The sequence below is a fragment of the Chiloscyllium punctatum genome, chromosome 49, assembly GCF_047496795.1.
Source record: "Chiloscyllium punctatum isolate Juve2018m chromosome 49, sChiPun1.3, whole genome shotgun sequence".
In the NCBI taxonomy this organism is placed as follows: Eukaryota; Metazoa; Chordata; class Chondrichthyes; order Orectolobiformes; family Hemiscylliidae; genus Chiloscyllium; species Chiloscyllium punctatum.
The window spans coordinates 19,844,317-19,860,035 of record NC_092787.1 but is presented as its reverse complement, the minus strand read 5'-3'; the positions used below and the strand labels follow the sequence as shown (position 1 = coordinate 19,860,035).

Here is a 15,719-nt window from a genome sequence, read left to right as displayed (position 1 = left end):
GGACACCCTTCATTTTTATTGGAGAGAAGAAAAAACATTAGGATATGAAGGTTTAAAGAGCAAGTACTCAATATCAAATTTATAAAATTGTGGGGAATTTACAAGGGGATCTGGTAATATTCTGTATTGGAAAAAGATTGACATTTATCTTAGGCACTTGTGTATGCCACAGTTGGTAGATTTTCAGTTCAGAGCAAAGTAAAAAGAAAGTCACAATTGGATTTTGAATAATGGTCGGACTATCACTTCCACAAAGTTTACTTGTGCAGTCATTATCTAATCCCACAACCCATCGTAGTTCAGAGGCATGCTTTACCTCTTCAGTATTTGACATTTTGTATTACACATGACAATCCACCATTACTCTTCTCTTTAATATTGAGAGATCAAAATACTTGTAAAATAATAATCTTTTATATGTTTGGGTGTGGCATTAATCAAAACCTTCTGGTATATATATTCATCTCTTCCTGTTTCGAAATCACATTACCAATCTTTTCAAGAATTGAAAAACCCAGGAAAAACCCAGGACAAAGAAAACTGCTGTGTCATTATGCAGGGCAGAAACTAGCTTGCAATGTTCTAGCTAATTCATTTTGTTGTTTTAGTAACATGTCTTAATGCTTTCTTTCAATTACTGTGAAGTTCACTCCTGACACTTCACTTTAAGTTGCTAGGCAGGGTATCCTTGGATGCTGCCTGAACTGCTGTGCTCTTCCAGCACCACTAATCCAGAATCTGGTTTCCAGCATCTGCAGTCATTGTTTTTATCCTGACACTTTGGAAGTTTTGATACATGGCCAGATACCTCTGCTGTGACTTGCAAGATGTCAATGGCTGGTGACTTGGTGTTTGTGGATCTATTGTTGTTGAGGGCAGGTGCATGGGTGCTTTCTTTTTGAAGAAACTTACTTCCTTATTACAAGGTCTACTTTTTGGTTAATTTTCTCAGACTGCTTATAGCTTTATTATAATAATTTATTACATGAGGAATGAGGGACTCCACACATCTGGATATATTGGATTAGCTGAGGCTAATGTCAAATGGCGATTTGATAGCTATAGGGAGGTGGTGAAGATTGTCCTTCCCTGATCTGATATAGTTGTGATTTCAGACTCACAGCACTGTAGTTGACTGCCCTTTCTGGGCAATAAATGCTTGGCCTAGTCAGCAATGTCTATATTTTGTGAACAAATAAAAATAATCAAAATCACAAGGTCTCTAGGCAAAGGAAATGCAGAGAAAGAGCTGAGATTCAGAGAACTGGCAACCTGAAGAAACTAAGTTGTTAGGACCTGCAATGTGCTGCGTGAGGGAAAACAGAGCTTTCAAAACAGCATTGGACATGTATTCTAAGAGATGCAAGACTACAGGGCCGGGTAGTGGATGATTCTGGCAGGAAACAGGTGTGGGCTGAGTGGCCTCCTTGTGAGCAGGAGCTACTGCAGCAGTTTGACTTTTTGGGTGAAGAGGGACTTAAGTCTCAAATAGCATCCATTGACCTTGAGCCAAGAGCCTTGGATCCATCAATGCCCTGTCAATCATCTTGGGCCAGAGAGAAAAAAAGGTAGGGCTGGACATGATTGACGTGCGTGTGACACCATGATGCGTGTAGGGGGGGCGGGGTGAACAGGTCTAGAACTTTAACATATGCTATTGTCAATCAACGGTTCATCAAGACCCACCCTTCACACTGGCCCCGCCCATTCCCGCCCCCATTCAACCAAAACCTCGCTCACCGTGCCCCACCCCCAAGAGAGCCCCGAGCCCCATAGGTTTCCCCATCCCTAGCAGGTCCCACCGTGCCCCGCCCCCATCGTACGACTCTTTGTCCCTCCCCCAACCCCCGCGAAGTGAGACGATGCTCGCCGAGCTCTGTTTATATCTCGCCAGCTGGCAGGTTGTGCGCAGAATCATACCCAGCGCGAGTGGTACAGGTTCGAAGCTCGAGCGTTAGTGACTAACCGACAGAGTGACCCAGGTGAGATATGTCCTCAGTGTGGGGAGAGGGAATCAGTGCACAGCTAAAGCACATATATAGACCAAAACAATCAGGAAACTTTATGCCTTACAGTTTTAGAAAAAATGTCAGCCTTTTCATCTTGTCTCTGACACTTTGATTTCACTTCAAACCAGGAAGCTTTTCTTTTTAGCTGTTATTTCAAAACTCAGACTGGTCCAATTCCTGAAGTTTGCAGATTTAGTGTTACTTTTTAGGTCTTTTGCAAAGTTGTTTTAACTTTTTTTTAACCTGCCTTTGGGAGTGAAAAGTAACTCTTTCGAATGTGAATGATGACATTCGGGTCCTGTGTTGCTTAAGGGGATCCAAAGGCAGTTTTTTCTAGAATTAGAATTTCTACAGTGTTTGGTCAGGTTCCTTTCTAAAGCTGGACTGCAAACCCCATTAAAGTGATGTTGATGCTTCTAATAAGCTAAAAATCACACAACACCAGGTTATAGTCCAACAGGTTTAATTGAAGGAATGAACTAGTGCTTCCAATTAACCTGTTCAACTATAACCTGGTGTTGTGTGACTTTTTAAAAAAATTTTGTACACCCCAGTCCAACACCGGCATCTCCAAATCATGACTTGTAATAAGCCTTTCTGTTTGTTAACATGATCTGCAAAACGAAGAAGGATATTGTTAAGCTGGAGGAGGTTCAAGAGACAGGATTTTGCTGGGAGTGGAGGGTTTGCGTTACAAGGATGGGTTGGAACTTTTTTTACTGGAGTGTAGGAGGTTGAGGGGTAACCTTAGAGGTTTATAAAATCATGGGTGGGAGGGTGGTGGTAAAGATAAGGTGAACAGCAGGTGTCTTTTCCCTAGGATGGGGGATTTCAAGGCGAGGGGGCATATTTTTTAGGTGAGAGGTGAAGGATTTCTGAAAAGACATGGACAGTGTTTTTACTCAGAGTGGTTCTTGTGTGAAATGAACTTTCAGAGAAAATGGTGCACGCATTTACTGTTGCAATGTTTAAAAGACATTTGAATACATAAATGAAAGGAAATATTTGGAGGGATATGGGCCAAGTTCAGGCAGGTGGGACTAGTTTAGTTTGGGATTATGGTCAGCATGGACTGTTTGGACCAAAGGGTCTGTTTTCATGCTGTATAACTACTATATATGACTCTGAATGCATTTTAAACTTTAACTGGTCAGGGTTATGTTTTCAAACTCCAAGAGTCAGATGCTATTAAATGTAATTGCTTGAGTAAAACTGGGAGAGGCACTAACAAAAAAAGGTTGTTTTAGAGGCAGGGATATTAACCCGCTAGTGATATAAACTTTAATATAAGCAAAATATTGTGTAAGAAATTTCATGGGAGAAATTGGTGATTAAGCTGCTTTTGAATAGTTGCAGAGTGTGTGGTGTAAGTGTTCCCACAGTGCTGTAAGGCAAGGAGTTTCCATGATTTTGTCACAGTGGCAGTGAAGGAACACTTATTATGAATCCAAACCAGAATGAAATGTGGTTGGAGATGAATTGTCATTGGTGGTGTTACCATGAATCTGCTGCCCTTGATTGTCTAGGTGGTAGAAGTCTCTTGTTTAGAAGGAGCTGTCAAAACAGCCTTGTTGATATGTTGCAGTGAATTTGCAAATGCATTTTGTACATTGCTGTGCAGGAAGTTGGAATATAGTACAGTTGATAGATGAGTGTATCCCTACATCAATAAATTATGCTGTCTTCCAAATTTACATGCTGATATGAAATAAAACTTGTATTTGACATGGTGCATTCAACACTGCTACTAAGTATTGGTGGTAGAGGGAGTGGAGGCTTGTGGATGTGGTACCGACCAAGTGGGCTGCTTTATCCAGGATGGTGTAAAGCTTTTTGAGTGTTGGAGCTGCACGCATCCAGGCAAGTGCACTGTTGACTTGTGTCTTGTAGATATACCACAGGCTCTGAGGAGTCAGGAGTGGGTTACTTGTTGCAGTGTTCCTAGCCTCTGATCTCCTTATAGCCACTGTATTTATGTGGTGAGTTCAGCTGAGTTTCTGGCCAATGATAATCCACAGGATGTTTATAGTGGGGGATTCAGTGATGATAACACCATTGAATGTCATGGGGTGGTGGTTAGATTATCTCTTACTGGTGATGATCATAGGCTGGCATTTGTGTGGCATGAATGTTATTTGCCACTTGTCAGCCCAAGCCTGGATATTGTCTAGATCTTTTCGCATTTGAACATGGACTGCTTCAGTATCTAAGAAGTCACGAATGGTGTTGAACATTGAGTGATCGTTGGTAAACATCCCACCGCTGACCTTTTTGATGGAGGGAAGGTCATTAATGAAGCAACTGAGAATGGTTGAGCTTAGGACACTACTTCGAGGGATTCTTGCAGGGATGCCCTGGAGCTGAGATAACTGACTTCTTCCTATGCACCAGGAATGACTCCAGTCGGTGGAGAGGTTATCCCCTGATAGCCATTGATTCCAGTTTTGCTAGGACTCCTTGATGCCACACTGAGTTGAATGCATTCTTGATGTTAAGGACTCTCAATCTCATCTCCCCTCTGGAATTCAGCTCTTTTGTTAATTTGCTCGCTGAGCTGGCAGATTTGAACTCAGATATTTCATCGCCATGCTAGGTAACATCATCAGTGAGCCTCTGGTGAAGCACTGGTGTTCTGACCCACTTGCTGTTTATGTGTCTTGGTCTCGTAAGGTGGGTGATAACACTTCCGGTTCTTTTTCTCAGAGGTTGGTAAATAGGGTCCAAATCAGTGTGTTTACTGATGGAGTTCCAGTTTGAATGCCTGGCCTCCAGGAATTCCCATGCCTATCTCTGTATTGCCTGTCCTAGGATGGATGTGTTGTCCCAGTCAAAGTGGTGCCCTTCTTCGTCTGTGTGTAAGGGTACTAGTGATAGCTGGTCATGTCTTTTGGTGGCTAGATGGTGTTTGTGTTTTGTGGTGGCTAGTTTCCTGCCTGTCTGATGCAGTGTTTGTTGCAGTCCTTGCAGGGTATTTTATAAATGACATTCATTTTGCTCTTTATTGGTACAGGGTACTTTAGGTTCATCAATAACTGTTTCAGTGTGTTGGTAGGTTTGTGGGCTACCATGATGCCAAGGGGTCGGAGTAGTCTGGTAGTCATCTCCGCGATGTCTTTGTATAGTTGTGTGGCTAGAGTCTTTGGGTGTGTTGTCTTCTTGTTTGGGTTAGTTGTTTAAGAATTGGTGAACTGTGTTTATCGGGTATTCATTGTTCTTGAATACACTGTGTAGGTATTTTTCTTCTGCTGCTCGTAGTTCCTGGGTACTGCAGTTTGTTGTGGCCTGGTTAAATAATGTGCTGATGCAGCTCTGTTTGTGGGTGTTGGGATGAATGCTCCTGTAGTGAAGTATCTGGTGTGTACAAAGTTTAAAAAATCACGCAATACCAGGTTATAGGCCAACAGGTTTATTTGGAAGCACCAGCTTTCAGAGCACTGCTCCTTCATCAGGTGGTTGTCTGATGAAGGAGCAGTGCTCTGAAAGCTAGTGCTTCCAAATAAACCTGTTGGCCTATAACCTGGTATTGCGTGATTTTGAACTTTTGTAGACCCCAGTCTAACACCGGCACTGCCAAATCAAAATGTGTGTGTGTGTGTGTGTGTCTTTCCTGTGGATGCTGGTCTGCAGTTCTCTATTGCCTGTTTGTTCCACTGTGACATCTAAGAATAGGGAGTCTGTTGTTGTTCTCTTCCTCTTTGGTGAAATTTATGCCTGTGAGGATGTTGTTGATAATATTGTAGGTTTCTTCTAATCTGTTTTGTTTGTTGATGACAAAGGTGTCATTCACGTAGCAGACCCAAAGCTTGCGTTGGATTTTGGAGAGGGCTATTCGTTTGAGTCTTTGCATTACTGCTTCTGCTAAGAATCCTGATATTCGTGATCTCATGGGAGTCCCGTTAATTTGTTTGTAGGTCTTGTCTTTGAAGGTGAAGTGGGTAGTGAGGCATAGGTCTACTAGCTTGAGGATGCTGTCCTTCCTGATGGAGTTGGTGCTGTCTGGTGTTTGTGTCTTTGGTTTGTCTAGGAGTGAGGTCAGTGTTTCTTTGGCCAGGTTGATGTTAATTAATGTGAAGAGAGCCATTATGTTGAAGGAGGCCATGACTTCATCCTCGTTATCTTGGTGTCTTTTGATCATGATGATTAGGAATTCTTGGGTGGAGAGAGAATAGCACAGTTTATGGTGAAGTTCCTTTATTAGTCTGTATGTTGGTGTGCCAGGGAGTGACACTATGGGCTTGAAAGGGGCCCCTGGCTTGTGTCCGTTAGGTAATCCATGGAAGTGGGGTGTGTTGGATCCATCGAGTTTCATTCTTTGGAGATCTGTCTTGTTAATTTCGCCTGATGTATGGATTTCTTCAGTGGTGCTGTAATATGAGCTTTTAGCTGTGGAGTCAGGTCTATTGTCTATTGGTAGGTGTTGGTATCTGTGAGCAGTAAGTTCATCTTTTCAAATAACTGTTCTGTTTAGGATGATGGTCATGAGCCTTTTGTCTGCGGGTAGGATTCCAATGTTTCTGTCTTTTCTGAGTCCTTTTAGGGCTTTCCTTTCCTGTGTTGAGGGTGTTCCATTCTTTCTCCCTGCTTAGTATTGTCTGTCTGATGGTCTGCTGGGTTTCTTCCGTGAGTCCGTTGTCTTTCAAGGTTGGTTCTATTGCTGCTAGGAAGTCCTTTTTTGCCTGTGTCTCTGTAGTTGTAGTTCATCCCTCTTGCTAGGATGGCATTTTCCGTGTCTGTTAATGGTCGGTCCGATAGGTTCTTAATCCAAACTTCTGAATTGTCTGCATTGTTCTTTTGTGAGAGCTTGTCCAGTTTTTCTTGGAGGGATAGTTTTCTTTCCTTTTCTTGGCCTGCTGTTGTTTTGATGCTGATGGCTCGTTCTAATGTGCTTATCGATTCCTGTTGCATCAGTCGTGCTTGTGTACAGTGTTTTTTGGCATGAAATTTCCCATTCATACTGATGGAGTCGACTGTGGGCATGATTTATCATTTCTTGCAACATTCTGTGGCTGTTCTGTTCTGCTATTTTTCTGGCTTGTGGGGTGTTGAGCGGTGGTTTGTATTTGACACATTTTGCTAATAACCTGTTTCCTGAGGCATTCATGTAGGAAATATAGTTGTTTGTGGGTGGCACTCAGTCAGGTAGCATTGGGTTCCTATCTTCAGGCTCGTTTTGAGAGTATTGTGCCCATAGGTGGGTTTGCGATTTTTGAGAAGGTTTGTGTTGTAAATTTGCTTCTGAGCTGGTAGGTTTGTTCTCAGTATCCTTACGTACAGACAAAGAAGGACACCACTTCGACACCACATCCATCCTAGGACAGGCAAAACGGAGACACACATGGGAATTCCTAGGTGCCTGGCATTCAGACTGGAACTTCATTAATAAATACATCGATTTGGACCCCATTTTCCAACATCTGAGTCAAAGAACTGGAAATGATATCACCCACCTTAACATACCAAGACACACAAATAGAAAGCAGGACAGAACACCAGCGCTTCACCAGAGGCTCACCTAGCAACGTGACGAAATGTCTGAGAACAAACCTACCGGCTCAGCAAGCAAACCTACAACCTGAACCTCCACCTGAGCTACAAATCTTCTCAAAAAATCTTTTGACAGTTTTTGAAGCAAGTCTGTAATGAGGTCAGGAGCTGAGTGACTCTGGCAGAACCCAAACTGGGCGTCACTGAGCAGTTTACTGCTGAGCAGGTGCTGCATAATAGTGCTATTGATAACACCTTCTTCCTAACTTTACTGATCAAAATTAGACTGATGGGGCAGTAATTGGCTGGGTTAGTTTCATCCTTTTTTATGTACAGGACAAACCTGGGCAATTTTCTTCATCCCCCTATCATCCTCCTCCATTCCTGGGAAAAAACAAAGTCAACACATTTTTTTTAGATTAGATTAGATTACTTACAGTGTGGAAACAGGCCCTTCGGCCCAACAAGTCCACACCGCCCCGCCGAAGCGTAACCCACCCATACCCCTACATCTACATTTACCACTTACCTAACACTATGGGCAATTTAGCATGGCCAATTCACCTGGCCTGCACATCTTTGGACTGTGGGAGGAAACCGGAGCACCCGGAGGAAACCCACGCAGACACGGGGAGAACGTGCAAACTCCACACAGTCAGTCGCCTGAGGCGGGAATTGAACCCGGGTCTCAGGCGCTGTGAGGCAGCAGTGCTAACCACTGTGCCACCGTGCCGCCCATGTTGTGACATCGAACACTTCTTCTGCTGCCTCTACCTCTGAGCTTACTTTTTCTATCAAGACTCCACCCCACCTTCTGAGGGTCCCTTCGCCCACCTGCAACACATCCCACCCACCTGGACAACCCGTGCTAGTCTGTTACCTCCCTTTGACCTCTTTATTTCCAATTACCACCAGGACATTGCCTCAACCTGTCCACCCCTCTCACCCATTTCAACCTTGCACCCTCACAATGCGCAACCCTCAACTCCATCTGCTGCAACCTCAACCTCACCATCAAACCAGCGGACAAGGAGGGGTGCAGTGGTAGTTTGGCGCACTAACCTCTACACCGCTGAAGCCAGGTGTCGACTTAAAGACACCTCCTTCTACCATCCCCTCGACCACAACCTCACCTGCCATCACCAAACCGTCATCTCTCAGACCATACACCACCTCATCACCTCCGGGGATCTCTCACCCACAGCTTCCAACCTCATACTTTTGGAACCCTTGCCCGGTTCTACCTCCATCCCAAGATCCACAAACCTGACTACCCTGGCTGACCACTGTCACTCTAATTCATTTGGCTGAACTGGCCCTCCCCCTCAACAATTTCTCCTTTGAATCCTCCCACTTCCTCCAGATGAAAAGGGTAGCCATGGGCACCCGCATGGGCCCAAGTGAAGCCTGTCTCTTTGTCGGCTACGTGGAACAGTCTGTCTTTTGCAGTTACATTGGCACCACTCCCCACTTTTTCCTCCGCTGCATTTGCACCACCTCGTGCTCCCACAAAGAGTTGAACAGTTCATCAACTTCACCAACACATTCCACCTCAACCTTAAATTCACCTGGACCATCTCTGACACCTCCATCCCCGTCCTGGTCCTCTCCAATACCATCAACAATGACTGACACAACACCAACATTTTCTACAAACCCACCAACTCTCGCAGCTACCTGAATTACACCTCCTCCCACCCTGCCTCCTGCGAAAGTGCTATCCTTTATTCCCAATTCCTCTGCCTCCACCGCATCCTCACAGTGCCAGAAACCCGGGTTCGATTCCTGCCTCTGGCGACTGTCTGTGTGGAGTTTGCACATTCTCCCTGTGTCTGTGTGGGTTTCCTCCAGGTGTTCCGGTTTCCTCCCACAATCCAAAAATGTACATGTCAGGTGAATGGGCAATTTAGCACGGCCACTAGTGTTAGGTGCATTAGTCAGGGGTAAATATAAGGTAGGGGAATGGGTCTGGGTGGATTACTCTTCAGAGGCTTAGTGTGGACTTGTTGGGCTGAAGTGCCAGTTTCCATACTGTAAAGAACCTAATCTAACCTAATCTAATCTAATGAAATCCACTCCCAGGAGGACCAGTCCCACCACAGAACACATCAGATGACCTCCTCCTTTAAAGACCACAATTTCCCCTTCCACATGGTGGTTGATACACTCCAGCGCATTTCATCCAGTTGCTGCACCTCCGCGCTCGCACCCCACCCCTCCAACCACAACAAGGACAGAACGTCCCTGGTCTTCACCTTCCACCCACCAACCTCCGTATACATCTCAAAATCCTCTGCCATTTTCACCACCCACAAATGGACCCTACCACGAGAGTTATATTTCCCTCCCCATCCCATCCTCTTTCCGTAAACACCATTCTCTACGCAAATACCTTGTCAGGTCCACTCCCTCCAACACCCTCCTCTTCCAGCACCTTCCCCTGCCACCGCAGGAATAGCTAAATCTGCACCCATACCTCCCCCCTCACCTCTGTCCAAGGCCCCAAGGGAGCCTTCCACATCCATCAAAGTTTCACCTGCACTTCCACATGTCATTTACTGTACCCGTTGCTACTGATGCAGTCTCCTCTACATTGGGTAGATGACACCTACTTGCAGAGCGATTCAGAGAACATCTCTGGGACACCCACACTAACCAACCCCACTGTCCTGTGGCTGAACACTTAAACTCCCCCACCCACTCTGCTAAGGGCATGCAGGTCCTGGGCCTCCTCCATCGCCACTCATTTACCACCAAACGCCTGGAGGAAGAAAGCCTTATTTTCTGCCTTAGGACCCTCCAACTCCATGGCATCAATGTGGATTTCACCAATTTCCTCAATTCCCCTCCCTCCACCTTACCCCAGTTCCAACCTTATAGCTCAGCGCTGCCCTCATGACCTGTTCCACCTGTCTATCTTCCTTCCCACCTATCCGCACCACCCTCCCCTCCAATCTATCACCATTACCCCCACCTCCATCCACCTATTGCACTCTCAGCTATCTTCCTCCACTCCTCTCCCATTTATCTCTCCACCCCCAAGGCTCCCAGGCTCATACCTGATGAAGGGCTTTTGTTGAAACGTCGCTTTTTCTGCTCCTTAGATGTGCTTTTCCAGCACCATACTCTTGACTCTAATCTCCAGCATCTGCAGTCCACACTTCTGCTCAATTTTCCACATTGTCAGGTAGCTGTACTGGAAGAGCTTGGCTAGGGGAGCAGCAAGTTCTGGAGTGAGCTGTCAGTACTGCTGTCAGAATGTTGTCAGGGCTCGTAGTCTGGATCGCCAACCATCTCTTGATATATTGAGTGAACCGAATTGGATGGGGGAGATACTAAATGAGTATTTTGCATCAGTATTTACTGTGGAAAAGGATATGGAAGGTATAGACTGTAGGGAAATAGATGGTGACATCTTACAAAATGTCCAGATTAGAGTGCTGGATGTCTTGAAATGGTTAAAGGTGGATAACTCCCCAGGACCTGATCAGGTGCACCCGAGAACTCTGGGAAGCTAGAGAAGTGATTGCTGGGCCTCTTGTGGAGGTATTTGTATCATCGATAGTCATGGGTGAGGTGCCGGAAGACTGGAGGTTGGCAAACGTGGTGCCACTGTTTAAGAAGGGTGGTAAGGACAAGCCAGGGAACTATAGACCAGTGAGCCTGACCTTGGTGGTGGGCAAGTTGTTGGTGGGAATCCTGAGGGACAGGATGCACATGTATTTGGAAAGACAAGGACTTATTAGGGATAATCAACATGGCTTTGTGCATGTGAAATGGGGAAAAAGCCTCCTACTTTCCACGCCATTCACAATCTTATGTAATTCTATCTTGTTGCCGCTCCCGCGTTCCAGTGAAAACAAACCCAGTCTATCCAACCATTCTTCATAGCTAAAATCCCCCATACCAGGTAACATCCTGGTCAACCTTCTGTATCCTCTCCAAAGCATCCATATCCTTCTGATGGTGTGGTGACCAGAACTGCAACAATATCCAAGTGTGGCCTAACTGAATTTCTATAAAACTACAGCATAACTTGCCTATCCTCGTACTCTATGTCCCTTTCAATGAAGGCAAGCATGCCATTGGCCTTTTTTTGCTACCTTATCTACCTGCGCTGCCACCTTCAGTGATCTCTGGACCTGTGCACACCCAAATCCCTATGCATATCAATACTACAAAGAGTTCTACCATTCACTGTGTAATTTCCACCTGTACTTGACCTTCCAAAATGCATCACCTCACATTTGTCTGGATTAAATTTCTTCCATTTTCTCTGACAATTCTCCTCACGATCTGCAACTCCACCAATCTTTTTATCACTTGCAAACTTACTGATTAGACCAGTCCCATTTTCCTCCGAATCGTTTGTGCAGACCACGAACAGCAGAGGTCCCAGCACTGATGCCTGTGGAACACCAGTAGTCATAACCCTCCATTCCGAAATCCTTCCACTGCTTCCCTCTATCTCCATTTGAAGCCAAATGTTTTCAAGAAGCAGATAGGTATAATTCTTTGGACTAAAAGGATCAAAGTGTATGGGAAGAAAGCAGAAACAGGGTATTGAATAGTATTATCAGCCATGATCATATTAAATAAGCAGGGTATTTTCAGAAGAAGCAATTTAATGTAGTTTCCTTGCTAATTGCAGCAATGTGTAATGCCTTTATGTTTGATTTTTCTCTTTTTTTTTTCTACAGGCACAATGTCTCAATCTAAAGGCACAGTTGTCTTAGCCTACAGTGGTGGATTGGACACCTCATGTATTCTGGTTTGGCTGAAAGAACAAGGATATGAAGTTATTGCATATCTGGTAAGATATTTGAATTTTTAATAAATTATGCAATTTATTTCGAAGGTCAGCGATTTAACATAATTGCCCTCTGTGACTGAAAAATAAATTATACTGTCAGGTTATGGTAGTTAAACAATTATACTGCAGAATAAATTTACTGAAAGGTAATGTGAAGATGGCAGTTGGAATCAAACGCTAGAAGCATGAATACTGACCTATTTGTAGTAGGTGTGCTGCTGGAAAAGCGCAGCAGGTCAGGCAGCATCCAAAGAGCAGGAGAATCGACGTTTTGGACATAAACCCTATTCCTCTTGAAGGGCTTATGCCTGAAACATCGATTCGCCTGCTTCTTGGATGCTGCCTGACCTACTGCGCTTTTCCAGCACCACACTCTCGACTCTGATCTCCAGCATCTGCAGTCCTCACTTTCTCCTATTTGTAGTAGGTACCAAGTTCACTTGTACAGGTACAAGGGCCCTTGGTACGGGGGTGGCATGGTAGCTGGCTCAGTGGTTAGCACTGGTGGCTCAGTGGTTAGCACTGCTGCCTCACAGCGCCAGGGACCTGGGTTCGATTCCAGCCTTGGGTGACTGCCTGTGTGGAGTTTGCACATTCTCCCCGTGTCTGCATGGGTTTCCGCCAAGTGCTCCGGTTTCTTCCCACAATCCAAAGATGTGCCAGTTAGGTGAATTGACTGTGCTAAATAGCCCATAGTGTTCATGGATGTGTAGATTAGATGCAATAGTCAGGGGAAATGTAGGGGAATGGGTCTAGGTGGGTTACTCTTTGGAGAATTGGTGTGGATTTGTTGGGCCAAATGGCCTGTTTACATACTGTAGAGATTATATGAAATGTTATCTACATTTGAAAGCCCTGAAATCAAAGAATCCCAACAGTGTAGAAGCAGGTCAATTATCCCTCCGAAGAGCATCCCACCCAGAACCACCACCTTACCTTGTCACTGCATTTCCCATGGCTAACCCACCTAGCCTGCACATCCCTGGACATTACAGGCAATTTAGCATTGCCAATCCACCTAACCTGCACATCTTTGGACTTTGGGAGGAAACCAGAGCACTCAGAGGAAACCCACGCAGACACAGGGAGAATATGCATACTCCATGTAGACGCTTGCCTGAGTCGGGAAATGCGCCCAGGTCCCTGGCAACGTGAGATAGTAGTGCTAACCATTGAGCCACCAGACCGCCCCGAAGTGTAAAGTGGTTGTTGGGATGAGATCACAAGAGCACCTGGTCTTGTATTTGCTTGGCACTGATTATTGAAAATCACCAGACCAATACTTAAATTTACAAATTGATTACTTTTGTGGCTCATGGTGTTACTTTATCTCCTTGTATTCTGCCTCACAAGCTGGTTAATTTCACAGCATGCCTGGTCCGTTAGTCCTTTTCTGATTTATGAGGCATTCTCCTGCAGCCTTCAACTCTTTTTTTTAACAGAAAAGTACCATATAGGTTGCTGGATGTGGGAGCTGATTAATGATACAGCTATAGCAACAGGCATCTAGTCTATGTGTGAATGAACAAACAGTAAGTATTATATGCAAATGAGATGAACAGATTGAGAAATCAGCAAAATGCAAACTAAGCGGTTAATTCAGTTCACATAAAGAAGCTACTAAGACAGAAAATCGAGAGAAAAAAAAATACATCCATATATTTCCAATACTTCACAGCTGTAGGAATGAGAATGCAGACTTTTCATTGTTCACTTTCTGAAACAAAGTGTTTGTTTTTAATTCATTTAAGGGAGATCTGTAATTGTCCTGGACAAGGTGCTGGTAAGTCACTTTGCAAACTGTATGCCTTACTGGTCATTTCAGAAGGCAGTTAAGAACTAAACACACTGCTGGGCACCTAGAGTTACATAAACCTCTTATCAGGTTATGTTGCTGAAATAGCTTCAGAGAGGCTGGCATCCCGTTACCAAGTCACTCTTTACTTACACGTGGAGAGTTCTTGGCACTGGTCCAGCTCCCTCAGAGCCAGCTCTCCGAGTGAACAGAATATCTGACACTCCTGTTTTTTTTTATATAATCTCCTGCTTTTTATTTCTTTCTTTTTTTTTCCTTTTCCCATACTACTGCTTAACTGACGCTCCTGTTCTTTTTCTTTCTTGTTTTTCTCTCTAATTTTCCTTTTTTTTTCTTTCTTCTTTTTCTTTTTCTTCTGATCCAACTCTCAATAGGGAAAACACCCGAGTGGGACACTCCTGTTCTTATCTGTCAGCCAAGGCTCCCTGATTGGATCAGATTAACAGGCCTACTCAGGGAACTCCTATTCCATGAAATCCATCTGGCTGATCTCATTGCAATCATTACTGTTACTGCAGATGTCTTTCCCCAAGGTACTTCACTGAAGCAGATGGGTTTTCAGGAAGCTCTTACGTGGAATGATATTTTTACTGCCAACAATATTGGGATATAAAACTGGACACGGAGGATTGTGGCTGGGCACGGAGGATTAAGTAAAACAGCAGTATTGCTGGAACTATTTGAATAGTGGGTAGGGGGGATTCCAAATTAAGAAAGGTAGAAAGGAATACTACATTGTTTGCCCTATCAGAGTTATGGGAGCTCTGCAGCCTCAGCAATGTCACTGAGAAAATGGTTACTGTTAAGGGAAAAGGAAATGTGAGGACGCCTTTACCTTCAGCAGAGATTTGTTTTCTTGGCTAGGGCTGACTAACCAGCATGATCAGGTGTATGCAGCATTGAGGCCCGCTGTTGACTTCCTGCCTGGGCCATTGAGTCTCTGGCTCTGTCCCTTTTCATCAAGAAGCAGCATGGAGGCTGCTGCCTTGCAGTTATTGACCTTCCTATGTGGCACTGTCTGTGCTGCCACTGACATGATGCCAGCCAAGAAAATGCCACTTAAGTGTCTAAGGTGCTATCTGCCTTCAGTTAGTGGACAGCCAAGCTGGTTTTTAAGAAAACATTGACTTGTTTGGTACCCTTTCAGTGATACCACTGGCTATGGAAGGATTTGTATTAACTGTATGTCAATACTTACTAAAGATTGAACGTTTCCTTCTCCTGGTCCCACAGCTTCTTTCTGGACCAAATCTTGCTTTACTTCAAAAGTAAAGCTTTGACGAGACTCTTTTTGTCTAATAGTGTCTGAAGTTCTTAACCTTTTCAAATTAAGCCCACTGAATACAAATCTTGCTCAGAAAAGAGTTTTCATGGAGTTTTAGAAAGTGACTAACTTTTTTTTAAGATAGTCTACAGTGTGGAAACAGGCTCTTTGGCTCAACAAGTCCACACCAACCCTCCAAAGAGTAACCCACCCAGACCTATTTCCCTCTGACTAATGCACCAAACACTATGGGCAATTTAGCATGGCCAATTCACCTGACCTGCACATGTTTGGACTGTGGGGTGGAACCGGAGCAAATCTGCACAGATGCAG

At 44.5% G+C, this 15,719-nt stretch overlaps 1 protein-coding gene across 2 annotated transcripts in view; it reads left to right on the top strand.

Moving 5' to 3' along the window:
• Positions 1-1,849: 1,849 nt before the first annotated feature.
• ass1 (argininosuccinate synthase 1) overlaps positions 1,850-15,719 on the top strand; it is a 153,886-nt gene continuing 140,016 nt past the window's right edge. For both annotated transcript variants that reach the window (XM_072565748.1, XM_072565749.1), the window contains exons 1-2: positions 1,850-1,982; positions 12,194-12,306. In XM_072565748.1, the coding sequence (XP_072421849.1) occupies positions 12,199-12,306 (108 nt within the window). In that variant the 5' untranslated portion in view covers positions 1,850-1,982; positions 12,194-12,198. The remainder of the gene's footprint in view (positions 1,983-12,193; positions 12,307-15,719) is intronic.